We start from the raw sequence: 13,643 nt of genomic DNA on the forward strand, positions 1-13,643 counted from the left end.
AAAAATTAATGTAGCAGAAAATTCTTGTTTTTTAATTTTTTTTCTTTGAAAGACAGTAACCAGTGTTGTATCAGCAGCTCCCTCAATGATGTCAGTAGATCTGCTGCTTTGAGTCAGCACTAGTGGAAGAAGTTTCACAGATTGAAAATTCCTGCTCCTTTTGCAAACATATTACAAAAACCATTATCCATCTATTTTGTAATGATGATGATTTTTGACAGATCTGGAATCTCACCTCTTTGAAACCTGCGACTATGTCGGCTCCTTTAACCTCAAAGATACAATCTGTTATTCTGATAATCCAGACAATAGAGCTCTTGAATATTTAATGAATGTTGTTATTTTAAATGCAAATTTTCATTCACAAACAGAAATTCTCTAAGACAACTCCAATGTTTGTATCATTCCTCCTGCAACTGAAAGCTCTGTTTAAGTCAGTCAGCTTAGTTAATAACAATAAAAGCATCAAGCTTTTGGAAAATTATGCCACTTTCCGTTTTCTTTTTTTCTGTTTCTTATTATATGTTTTCTTTGCTTGATTTCTTGCTTTTTATTCATTTATCTATTTATTTTTTCATTTTCTCATCTGTTTATTTGTCTGTTTATTTTTTTATCATGTATATACTGCATTTTTAGTTAATCATTTAGATATGTTGTTTTTGTCTTTTTTTTTCTTTTTTTTCTTTTTTTTTTTACCTGTGCTGTACCTTTTAATTAATGTTTTGTATATGATTAGTTTGTCATAAAAAACAAACAATAAACAATGCACTGGTGGGAGAAGTATTTAGATCCTTTACTCAAATAAAAGTACTAATACTACACAGTGAAAATACTCTGTTACAAGTAAAAGTCCTGCATTGAAATTGTTACCTCAGTAAAAGTAAGAGAGTATAATCACTTAAAGTATTAAAAGTAAAAGTACCCAGTGCATAAAATTACAATTATAAAAATAGAAAAAACACAAAAACTGAAAATCATGAAAAAAAGAAGACAACCCCCCAAAACTCGAAATTTGTATATATTTTTTCAATAAAACAACCTCTATGTTTATCTAAACAGTTAACAATTTATTTTCTGTGAATTGACTGATTGATTTATCGGCTGATTGTTAAAGTTGTACTTTAATTGTAATTTAATTTGTAACAAAAAAATCACATTTTGTCATATTTTGAAAACTCTTCTTATGTTTTTATACAAAAATCCTAATATGCAAAGTCTTAAAAGAAGTCAGATAAATGTAGTGAAGTAAAAATAAAAATCCCTCTCAGATGTAGTGGAGTGCAAACATAAAGTGGCATGAAAAGAGAATATTCAAGTAATGTACAAGTACCTCAAATTCAGCTATATTCCACTACTGCACTGATGAAATCATCAAACAGTGCAATCCTTTGAAACATTATTTATATATTCTTAGATACACCAGTCTTATATTGTAAATACTGTGAGCTGTAAAGTGTAGAAGTCTTGCGTGGACTGCGTGGTGCCTGCAGGCCGGGACTTTACTCCAGCGGCTGACACTCTGAGCCTGACAGGATTACCACAAATGTGCAGCACATGATCTCAGTCTCGTGGCTTCTTTGCTGCACTCTGCCTCTGCACCAAAGCAGTCCCTGGCACTCACACACTACTTACACTTCACCAGCATATATCACAACTAGTGGCCTGGGCAGTATTAATCCAGTAAGCTGCTGCTAGTCTGAGTGCACTCCTGTGTTCTTTGCTGTAGATAATACACCTAGTGACACCACATGTTGTTACAGCTTCTCCACAGATACTCAGTCCACAGCTGCTGCAGTCTGAGTGTGACTTGCACTGATGCTTATACACAGCTTACTTACTGCAAGCAGTTAGGTCTATGTGAAAAATTAGAAAATCCTGTGATCTTCAACTAGTAATTGGCCTTTCTCTTGTATAGTGCTTTTCTATTTGTGTGACCACTCAAAGTGCTTTTACTCTACTTGTGACAGGCACCCATCAACACACACAATCAAACACTAGTAACCAAGGGTACTGTACACGGTGCCACCAGTTACTCAGTTCTTAAACATTCATGCACCAATGAAACAACAAGTTCAGTATGTTGCCCAAGGATACTTTGACACGTTGACTGGAGGAGCTGCCCAGGGATCAAACTGCCAGTCTGCCAATTATAAGATGACCCACTCTATCACCTGTGCCACAGCCGCCTAAAAGGCTGATCACAAATTGAATAAAAAAATAGTGTTTGAAATCAAAACAGTTTTTAATTGATAAAAAATGTATTATCTCTTTTCAATCATTTTTAACACAATTTATTTTTAGAGATGTAACAATTGGTCAATTAAGGAAATGAAATTGATTGACAACTGTTTTGAAAATCAATACATTTTTTTCATGACTTCTAGAATTAGGTTCTTCTAGAATTACTGCCATGCAGTTGTATGCCTCTGCACAATTACAGTTAACACAAAGAATGCTGCCGGAGACATATTTCCCTCCGGCAGCACAGAAGATCTCTACAATCAGCACAGTTTACAGATTAGTATCACCAACTTTGTATCTGACCAAATGTCTCCCCTTCTGTTCCTGGGGTATGATGCTTAGTAGAAAAGTGTTTTTGCAGAACATCTGGAGATAAACCATCAGACATTCATCATTATATCATATTAGATATTTGTGTAAAATCTGATCATATGAATGTTCAAGTTATGGCCAAAAACATGTTTCATTAGGTCACAGTGACCTCGACCTTTGACCTCCAACCATCAGATTCCAATCACTTCAGTCCAAATGGACGTCTGTGCCAAATTTTGAGGAAATTCCTTCAGGGCCATCTTGTGATACTGCATTCTTGACAATAAATCTGAGTCCCCTCAAGGTGTTTTTGAGTGTCGTGCTCACAAGAATGAGACAGTTGAGCTCATAGTGACCTTGACCTTTGACGTTTGATTCCAGTCCCGATTGTTCTTTCTCAGAAAACTCAGGTCATTTGAAATCAGCAGGTCTCTTTTAAATGTTTTCTGTAATGGATTTGTAGCAAGTGTCCTTTTTATGTTGTTGTTTGTTGGAGTGGCAGCCTGACAATGGAGGACAGGAACAGGATCAATAACTTATCAAAAAGACAGGTTCCATTATTGGTCTGAGCCTTAGTTCACTGGAGGTCGTTTTAGAGCAGAGAACCATGAGGACCACTCTCTGCACAGCACTTTTTATTTAAGACGTGGCAGGAGTGAGCGGCTCCTGTTACTCAGATGCTCTGCAGAAAGGTTGAGGAGGTCTTTTGTTCCTGCAGCAATAAGATTTTTGAACAAGGACTGCTGACTAACACTGCTGTACTGTATCTGACTGGACAGTTGGTGTTGTTTTTACTGTCACTGTTATGGTATTTTAGCTTTTGTCACTGTTGGCTGTATTTGTTGCTTGTGTTGATAGCTGTAGCAAAATGGCACTTTGCCAGGAGTGGCATGGCTAATTTTGCACATTGCAAAATTGCACTTCCTTAATAGTATTAAATCTTTCTTTCTTTCTTTCTTTCTTTCTTTCTTTCTTTCTTTCTTTCTTTCTTTCTTTATCATTTATCATTTTCTGAGGTAGTTGTATGAATACTTTTAGCATTTTACTATTGTTGTTGACAAAAATCTGGCATTTAAAGGGTTCAAATTCAGAAAATTAATGAATATGTGATATTTATAAATAGGACTGATGTTGGTTGAATTATTTATGTTTAATCTTTATTAAAGCTTGATTTTCGAAAAACGCATTTTGTCCACAGGGTGATACGGTTAAATGAAGGGAGGAAATTTATTTTGTTAAGGTGAAATAACTTTATACCTCATAGTTAATATAACTTGTTAAAACAAGAGAAACAGCTTGTTCTCCAGCAATTGGTTTTGCTTTTATTTTTGTTTGCTCACAAAGAAAAATTAACTCTCTTAAACAAGTCAAATTCAGTTTGCTGCAGTGTTAGTCGCATGTCCTCCGTCACATACTCGTCGCCACAGTGAAATGGGGACGCCGGGTCACACATCCTGCTGGATAAGGTCAACTCAAACAGGTTTTCCTGGTTCAAAGCCGGGAAAACCCACTTACAATGAACGCATCAGCAGAAACATGTTCTATCTTCGTCATCACGCACCACGTAACCCGTCTGTCCAATCAGAGGAGGCGCCTACAGCTCAGGAAAGAAGCAGATGATATGGCAGCTTTGGGAGCGACCAGGTGGAACTTGCTTTGTTAATGCGGCCAAACGCTTGATTATGAGATAAGTGAGTGTCAGAGACGGCAACTGCTCGAAATGATTTACTTAATTTTGATTTCCGCGTTCTCTGGGGCACTGGTGACGTTGATCCTGCAGTTTTTGCTGATCTACCGGAGGAGCCCCGAGCCCACCGGGAGGACAGTGCAGTATGTCAAAGTAGTGCCTGATAACGCATTGAAGGATTACTTTAATACTCAACATGCCGAAGCAGGCCATCAGCAGCAGGACAGCGCCGCAGCTGCTGCATCCAAACAGCACGAGGCCGTGTCCGCGAGGCAGCAGGAAACGGCTGTCACCGGCGGCAGCCCCAAACAACAGCCGCCACCGCCTTCCCACAGCGAGCCCGCGGATGCGGCCAAAGCCGAGACATGTAATTTCCTAAACGCTATCTTTCTGTTCCTGTTCAGAGAGCTGCGAGACACCCCGCTCGTCAGACACTGGCTCACCAAAAAAATCAAGGTGGAGTTTGAGGAGCTGCTGCAGACCAAGACGGCGGGTCGGCTCCTGGAGGGACTGAGCCTCCGGGATATCTCCCTGGGGAATTCTCTGCCGGTCTTTAAAACGGCCAGACTTATGAAGCCGGTGCACCTGAACGAGGACGGCATGCCCGAGGAGCTCAACTTTGAGGTGGACATTGAATACAATGGCGGCTTCCACCTCGCCATCGACGTCGAGCTGGTGTTTGGGAAGTCTGCCTACCTGTTCGTGAAGATGAGACGCGTCGTGGGGAGGCTGAGGCTGCAGTTCACGCGCATGCCCTTCTCCCACTGGTCCTTTTCCTTCCTCGAGGACCCTCTGGTGGATTTTGAGGTGAAGTCCCAGTTTGAAGGGAGGCCTCTGCCCCAGCTCACCTCCATCATAGTGAACCAGCTGAAACGGGTCATCAAAAAGAAACACACCTTACCCAACTACAAGATCAGGTAGGCTCAATGAACTGCTGTTTACCTACTCAAACTACAACAACCAGGATCTGAAGAAGTCACAAAACACCTTAGCCTGTTAAAACGGTTTAAACACCAGACTTAACATATACCTCTATCCCATCAAAATTAGCGTGTGCGTGCAGATTTTCAAAAAAGAAGCTTCAGACTTCCTTCTCATTGCCAGTAAAGCTGAATGGGGTACACAGCGCTGCAGCAGAAGGCTATGCCTTGGTTTGTTTGTGTGGGTTATTATGGTGTTTTGTTCAGTGTCACGTACGGACTGTAGAACAGGCAAACAGTAGAAAGCAGCATGGACAGAGGTCTGTGGAAAAGTGTGTGCATGCAGGTTTTTCAAATTTAAGCTATAGGTTCCTTTCTCATTGTTAGAAGAGCAGAGCTCTGTACGTGGTGCTGCAGCAGAGACTTCAGTGTGTGTGTGTGTTGGTTTTTGTGTGTCCATTTGACATCACAGACAGACCAGAGAACGTAAATAAAATAAGGTAAATAGCAGAAAGCAGCATGGACAGAGGTCTGTGAAAACTCATTCATTCATTCATTTTCCAAAAAGCTTGTCCTCGCAAGGGTCGCAGGGAGGCTGGAGCCAATCCCAGCTATCATCGGGCGAAAGGCGGGGTACACCCTGGACAGGTCGCGAGACTATCGCAGGGCCATCTGTGAAAACTTTGCAGTGAATACTAGAGTGTGTGTGCAGGTTTTTCAGAAGTAAGCTATAGAATACGTTCTCATTGCTAGAAGAGCAGAGCTGTGTACATGGCGCTGCAGCAGATTAGTATGCCTTTTCACAGACAGACCGGAGAACAGGTAAACAGGAAAAAGCAGCATGAATAGAGGTCAGAAAATTTTACGGTGGTTACTCCTCTTAATATAGCCCTTACATATTCAGTCTCTCTTTCAAACACAGTGCAGACTTATTTGGATCGATGTTTTGATGCTGCTAAGGAAAGCAAAAAAAACCAAACAAAACAAAACTTTTAAAAAACAAAAAAACAAAACAAACAAATAAACCAATGAAGAAAACTCAGTCTGTTACATCTCATAATTAAACAGACAACAAAACACCTAAATTATGGATGAGTAGGGGAAAAAGCTTTAATATGTCTCATTTCTATAGTGCATACTGAAAATATCCAAACCTAATTGGACTAATGGGTTGGCCTACAACAGAAATCAGTAAACAGTTTCTTGGAATGTAGATTCAAGGCGTCAACCTTGACAAAGAAATGTGTAAGCATGGAGTAATGAAGGTAACTATTTTCCTTTGAAATTGCTGAAGAGAATCTCTGCACACCTGAATGTGTGACAGGTACGTCAGAGGAGGGGGCATTTCATAAACAAAGAGAGAAACTCCCGCACACTGTCCCGCTTTCTGCTGACATATTTATTGAATTAAAAAAAACAACTTACAAAAGTCTGCTGCAAAAATGTCTTTTAAACCCTTTTGCAAATGGAAACTATCGAAGATCGATGTGGGAATTGTGCTCAGTGCCACAACACTGTTAAAATGACACATTTTCTTTGCCCCCTTACAGGGAAAAAGTTTCCTTTAAATAGCATCATTACCTATGCATCCACTCAAGTTGTATACATGATGCGTGGCCCATGCGGCCTTGTGTAAATCGGTAAAACATATAGAAAACTCAAACTAAGAACAAGAGAACATGAGAGTGCAATTCGCAGACAGGACAGAGAATATCCTATAGCCGCCCACCTCAATGGCGTGGCCTCCCTCTGCTTCCACTGAACAACTACCGATGTCACCTCAGGGTGGAGGTCATGATCTGTTGTTAGAAAGAGAGGTAGACAATATTCAAGTTGCCGATTCTGGCTCTAAAAGGGATGAATGATGAGCTTCCACTTAATGCTTGCAATTAGTGTTGAGTGTGTATATATTTTTTCAAAAGAGGCTGGTCATATGGAATGCCTGATTTATGGCTTGCCCACCCCAGTCAGTGTATTCTGGAGTGTGCAATTGCTGAATGTCAAGAATTAGTTTTCCCTTTTCTGCAGGGCCTTGTTTTGCTAAAAAAGTTTCCAATTGGATTAAAAAGTTAAAGGTTTTTTGTAATTATCAAATTTTTCTAAGAGTTGTTACAACAAAATGAGTATTATTTTTTTTTATTTAAAAATGTTCTAAACTGTTTTCCCAAGAGTTGTTTAACACAAATTTTCTTCACTTTATGGTAGTTTGGCTTTATCCTGCTTGGTTAGATGCTGACAGATGAATTTGGTTTTTATTCTGTTTGCTCCATTTATTCATATGCTTGTGTCTTGTGACCATTTGAGGAATTTTATTTATTGTAGGATGATGTTTATGATGATAAACGATGTTGTTATGTTATTATTTTTATTGTGATTCATTGTTAAAAAACTCCATTGTCTAACTGATGATGCAAAGCAGTTTCAGGTGATGGGCAGTCTCAGCAGTCCTCTGATAGAATGAATAAAAAATTGAGGCAGTCTCTGTATTGTATATGTGTAGAAAAGTTTGATGCTGCCACCATACAAGGTACGAGGTAACTTCATCGTCATTTTTCCTAAACTAATTTAAGATGAATTTAAATTTTAAGGTGATCCTCCATATGCTCCGTAGTCTGGTGGTTCTGCTGTGGATAGTTTTGTATCTTTTTCCAGATGGCAGCAGGGTGAACAGACTGGCTGGGGTGGCTGCTGTCTTTCAGTATCCTTTGGGCTCTGTGCAGACACGTCACTTCACTGATGCTCTGTAAATGGGAACCAGTGATGTTCTGGGCAGTTTTAATCATCCGCTGTAGAGCCTTCCTGTCCTGGGCCGTGCACGAACCAGGCCAGTTTGTGATGTTTCCAGTCAGTATGCTTTCCATTGCTCCTCTGTAGAAGTTAAACAGGATCTTGCTCTGGAATTTAGCCTTCTTAAGTTTCTTTAGGAAGTAGAGTCTTTTCTGTGTTTTTTAACCTGGGTGGTGATGTGTGATGACCATGGTAGGTTCTCAGTGACAGTAATTTTAAGGAACCTCTAGCTGTTGACCTGCTCCACCTCAGCTCCACTGATGTAGACAGGTGTGTGTCTTTGCTTCATTCTTTGTAAAATCAACAATCAGCTCCTTGGTTTTACTGATGTCTAGGAGTGCAGGCATGGGTGTATAGTGTGAACAGGAGGGGGCTGAGCACACAGCCCTGGGGGGCTCCGGTGTTGAGTACTTATGTAGAGGTGGTATGACTGCCAATCCTAACTCTCTGGGGTCTTCAAGTGAGGAAGTCCAGTATCCAGTTGCAGAGTGTTGTACTAAAGCTGAGTGTTAAGTTTTCCAATCAGCTTCATGGGAAAGATTGTGTTGACTGTTGAGCTGAAGTCAACAAACAGCATCCTGATGTAGCTGTTCTTATTCTCCAGGTGAGTGAAGACTGAGTGAGGACTTGTAGATATGGCATCCTCTGTGGATCTGTTGGTTCTGAAAGCATACTGGTGAGGGTCCAGGCTGGCAGGGATGTTGTCTTAGATGTGCTGAAGAACCAATTTCTCAAAGCACTTTATCGGGATTGGGGTAAGAGCCACATGGTGGTAGTCATTAAGACTAGGCACAGCAGACTTTTTGGATACAGGAACAATGATGGCTTTCTTGAGGCAAGAGGGAACAGTCTCTTGTGAGAGTGAGATGTTAAAAATTTCAGTTATAACATTAATAAGCTGATCAGCACAAGTTTTTAGTACTCGTCCTGGAATGTTGTTTGGGCCCGTGGACTTGTTTATATTCACTCTCAGCAGGAGTTTTCTCACATCTGCTGTGGTCATTGAGAGTGGCTGGTCCTCTGGAGGCAGAGTGGACCTCACAGCTGAGTCTTTATTGAGGAGGTCAAAGCGAGCGTAAAATGTGTTCGGCTCGTCTGGCAGCGTGGCCTCACATATAATGGGGGCGCTCCTGCTTCTGTAGCCTGTGACATTTTGAATCGTCTGCCACATATCTTTAGTGCTGTTAGAGGTCTGCTAGACAGAAACTATTTTACTTTAAAACAATACACAGGAAGTGACAATGGTATAACAATCAATCAATAACAAATCTCCACTTGATAATATGAGGGAAAAGAGCTAGAGGTCACAGGTGATAATGCATCCCTCCTAAACAAACAGCTAAGAGTGTTTATTGCTACAGTAGGCTAAAAACGGTTTTGTTTTTGGAAGTGAGATTTAAGAAACTCATCACACACTTGACACATTTACTCCTCTTGTAGTTACTCCAGAGAGTGAAGCTCAAATGGTCACAATAGCAAAAATTACTGCTGCCTCATTTGAATAGGAAAAAAAAGTCCAAATTGAAGCTTCAAGCATCCAGCGATTGGGCCCTCAGGGGTCTGTCAGGGTTGCTGGCAGGATTCTGGTCAAAGCTGTACTTCCTTGACCATCAGACACTGTGTTGAGCGTGCTGCACTCTGATACCACATTCCCACTGCAATTAATGGGTGCACGCAGGTTTTTTAAACACGGGTAAACCTGCTAAATGTCTGTATTCCCACTGCCACATTTACCGCTGGAGAGCGAGTCAGACTTTCTGTCAGCTGGTGTGTGTGTGTGTGTGTTGTCTTGTAGGTGAGCTGGTGTGATGTCATGGACAGGCAGGAGAACAGGTAAACAGTAGACAGCAGCAGAAGCAGAAGTCTTTGAAAAAGGTTTTCAGTGGTTATTTATTTCTTACTGTTTAAGTCCCCCTTTCAGACTTGGTGCAGATGTGTTTGGATCGGTGTTTTAGCTGCTTAGGTGGACACGGACAATAATTAGTAATGGCTCGTCATTGCATCTTGCCAGTTAAAGAGCTGAAATTACCACGTTCACTTGGGTGTTGAGTGCTGCTGATCGGAGCTGGAAGTGATAAAAAACGTGTGTCTACTTCAGAGTCATTTTACCCAAGTGTGAATGCAGATTGTGCACATTCCCATTACATTAAAAAGCCTGATGTTAGCGGGTGTTAGTGGGTTTTTTGTGCAGTGGTAATGAAACTTTAAAAACATTTTGCAAATTGTGTACCACCTCCCACTATGTGGTGCTAGAGCATATGTTAATTGTACATCATGCTGCTGTATATCATGTGTAGACTATACCATGTAAGTTTCATGTAAGTCAGATTAGCTTAATAATATCTTAACATAAAGCCGACTTGTTTTCAGTCAGTGACGCCAAGGCTATGAGTTAATAGTGGCATGTGGATTTCTTAAGGCCTGGACTTTTATCCAGCATGTGAAATTTGGGGCAGACTGAAGTAAAGTCAAGTTACAGCAGCTTCCTGTTTCATGTTGAAACATCAAAGTTTTCCTGGTTGCCACATGCACACCGTTCCATGAAAATGCAAATCTTTGCAATGGCATCATGAAGGTCTTAAGATTCTGCTGCCCAAATTTGAGACAGATCTGTTGAGTCCTCTAGGAGGAATTTTGAAAAATTCATGGCCTGTTTTCACATGACCTAAGACATCATTGTCTAAGCGATCAGCTTTCCTTTGCAGTTTAGTGTCACATTAGTTGGATGGTTATACCACCCAAATTTGAAATTCATCTGATATTAGGAGGAGCTTGAAAAAGTTTGCATAAAATTTATGATAAATGCACAAAATGTAAACAAGGGCGAAATTCCAGTGAGGTGAAGCGAATGAAACCCAAAGAAAAAGATGTCCCAAATGATAGAAGTCCCAACACAGACCCTTCCATGCATTAGGGGACGCGTGGGGCCTGCTTAACATGCATGAAACTAGGGCTGGGTGATAAAATGCTAACAATATCAATCAGGAAATAACTTTTCCTCGATTGAAATATGATAATATGAATAGCACCACGACAAACCAAATGCAGTGAACGACTTTGACTCTAGAATACAGCTGAGTGTTTGACAACCAAGTTGTATGTGCTTCCACAGCGTTTCATTATCGTGGATCAAACAGCTGATGGTCCGACAACAGCGCAGTGAGACAGACAAACAGAGCGGAGCTTCTCCAGCACCAAAGTGTCTGAAACAACCAAATTTGCAGAGGTGGAAAGTGCCTTCTGTAGATATTTACAGACTACTTTGTGTTAGTTTCAGGTTAAATCAGACTTTAGATGGAATTATTTTAGGAAAAAAACCCAGGATGCATCGCTCCATGTCTCATCCAGCCGCTTGCGCTGAGCTCTCATTAATATTACCAGGGACAGATGTAATGTTTTGGGGGCCTGGGACCACAGGCACCTTACCTTATTTTCACCCTTTCTTTAACTGGGGATGTTGGCGAGCTGTTGGCAGCTATAGGAGAAGTAGGCCTACTTAAGAGTTGTTTTTTTCCTGAGTAAAATGATCACTAACGCAGATGTTTCACAGAAGATTCACAGAAGTTCAAGTCCTGAAGTCGGAGAGGTTGGCCTATTATCCGCACAAATGTACCTGAAGTTTGTTTAAGATGGAGCTTTTTAATTTTTGATAATGCTGGAAAGTTTAATAAATCATATGTTTATAACACACCAGGGTCAAATGAAACTGTGTCAGTGAACTATGAGGGCAAAAAACAAACCACAAAAAAAAGCAAAATATTTGTTCATTAATCATAATCGAAGTGAAATGTTCAATTAATCACGATATTGATTTTAGGTATGAGGTTTGGACCTTTGCTGGGAAGAAAATTTTAGTAACTGGACCTCTTTGAATTTTAGTAGAATAGGTCCTCCAGTTGGTGATGCCTGTTCTACAGTATATTTGTCATGTTCAATGTCTGACACAAAATAAATATTTAATCTTCATATTTCCCTTAGGCATAAAAGGGAACCTTTAAGCTTGACAGAAATCGTGATTTAATGTATATCGTGATATAAATCGATATTGACTGATATCAAAAAAATATCATCATACGACTTTTTTCCATATGCTCAGCCCTACATGAAACCTAATCGGTGCATTTTCACAAAGTTGACAGGTTCCGATGTGCCTGCCAGGTTTTGTGATTTATTGAGTATACCAAAGGTGTCAAAATGTTGTTCAAAAGCTACAAATAATTGTGAGCACTATAGAGCCGAGGTGCCATGTCCAACAAGCCCAAATGCACAATGTGGGTGCACAGTTTCACAAGGTTTTGTGCATCCTTAATAGGGCTGGGGCGACGTGTCAACGTAATCGAATACGTCGATTCACGTAACGTGCGTCGACGCTTCACACCGTTTCACACAGCGCGTGCCATGAGAGCGTGAGCAGCGCCGATCATGTTGTTTTTGTTTCGGCACACACTGCTCGCCCGAGCAGCGCCTGTCAGGTGCGTCTCTGCTGCGTGTCAGCTGCAGCACATCTAGAGAAACGGTGGCTCGCCGGTTTTTAGACTTGACGCTCGCGTTTGTCCGCAGGAATAGACTGCTGACAAACTGAATGCTTATATTGACTCTATACCACTTCATACTGCAGTATAAAGCCTCTCTCTGTCACAGAGATGAGGAAATACAAAGATGTTTGTTTAACCTCGACATCCTTAATTCCCTTTCAAAAGAAAAAAACTATCTGTCTGTGTCTCTGTAGACAGAATGCCATCAGTTGCTGATACAATGCATTTTATTTTGAAACATTTACAGGAGGGGTTGTCAGCTGTGCAGGAGCTTGTATAACTTCATAAATGAGTGGAATATGAGCTTATAAATGTGAAAATACAGCACTCATATCAGCAGGTACCGATATGACTTAAGGCCCAGTTAAGGCTGGACTATTTTGATGCAGAAAGAATGTACTAGTTATAATTATTTCTGTTAGAGAAAAGTTAAAGTGTTATTCAAATTGCATTAATTTTACTGTAAGATGTTTTGTTGGATTGCTAGATTTGAGGTTTGTTACTGTAACAAAGAGTAACTGTTTTGTTACTCCTCCTAAAAGTGACATGAATTTTACATTGTTTTATTTATTTTGCTGTTGTATTGCTATATGTAGTTTGCACTATATTCCTTTTACTTGAGTGGAACAAGCTCTTGCATTGCATTAATTTTATTTTGGAGAGACTTAATATCAAATTGTAAAACACAAATTACAAGTTAATACTGGGTTATTTTTTGTTGGGGAATAATGCAGCGTTCTAAAATGTTATTTTTGGTAAATTTGTTGTTATATTAATCGATAAATTAAAAAAAAAGTTAGATCAATTGAAAAAATAATTGATAGTTTAATCGATTTGAAAAAATAATCGTTAAAAAATAATCGTTAGGTGCAGCCCTAATCCTTAAGTTCTCTACAACGACAATTAATGCAAGAAATCCAAGATTGCTGACTTTCTGTCAGGTGAAAAAAAAAAAAGACAAAACAATTTTATGTGTTCTTAAAGATGAGTGCAATGATCCAGGCAAATTTTGGGACCATCAAAGGAACTTTATCTAAACCCTGGCAATTGGGCGCTGGCAGCACCTGAGCCCAGTCAATGTAGAACATTTTGCCAGTTATGATGTGGGTGCCAAAATTTGTAGTTTCTGAGCATCCCAAGATCCTTAAAAATGTAACAGAT

General features: G+C 40.0%; 1 protein-coding gene across 2 annotated transcripts in view; it reads left to right on the top strand.

Moving 5' to 3' along the window:
- The first annotated feature begins 4,109 nt into the window (after positions 1 to 4,109).
- pdzd8 (PDZ domain containing 8) overlaps positions 4,110 to 13,643 on the top strand; it is a 60,984-nt gene continuing 51,450 nt past the window's right edge. The window contains exons 1-2 of one of the 2 annotated variants that reach the window (XM_088086537.1): positions 4,119 to 4,244; positions 4,645 to 5,157. In XM_088086537.1, coding sequence (XP_087942663.1) covers positions 4,811 to 5,157 — 347 coding nt within the window. In that variant the 5' untranslated portion in view covers positions 4,119 to 4,244; positions 4,645 to 4,810. Of the gene's footprint in view, positions 5,158 to 13,643 lie in introns of both variants that reach the window. The other variant, XM_042501979.2, reaches the window with a different exon arrangement.

This window comes from Plectropomus leopardus, chromosome 13 (assembly GCF_026936395.1).
Source record: "Plectropomus leopardus strain MGB_pleo_1.0 chromosome 13, ASM2693639v1, whole genome shotgun sequence".
In the NCBI taxonomy this organism is placed as follows: Eukaryota; Metazoa; Chordata; class Actinopteri; order Perciformes; family Serranidae; genus Plectropomus; species Plectropomus leopardus.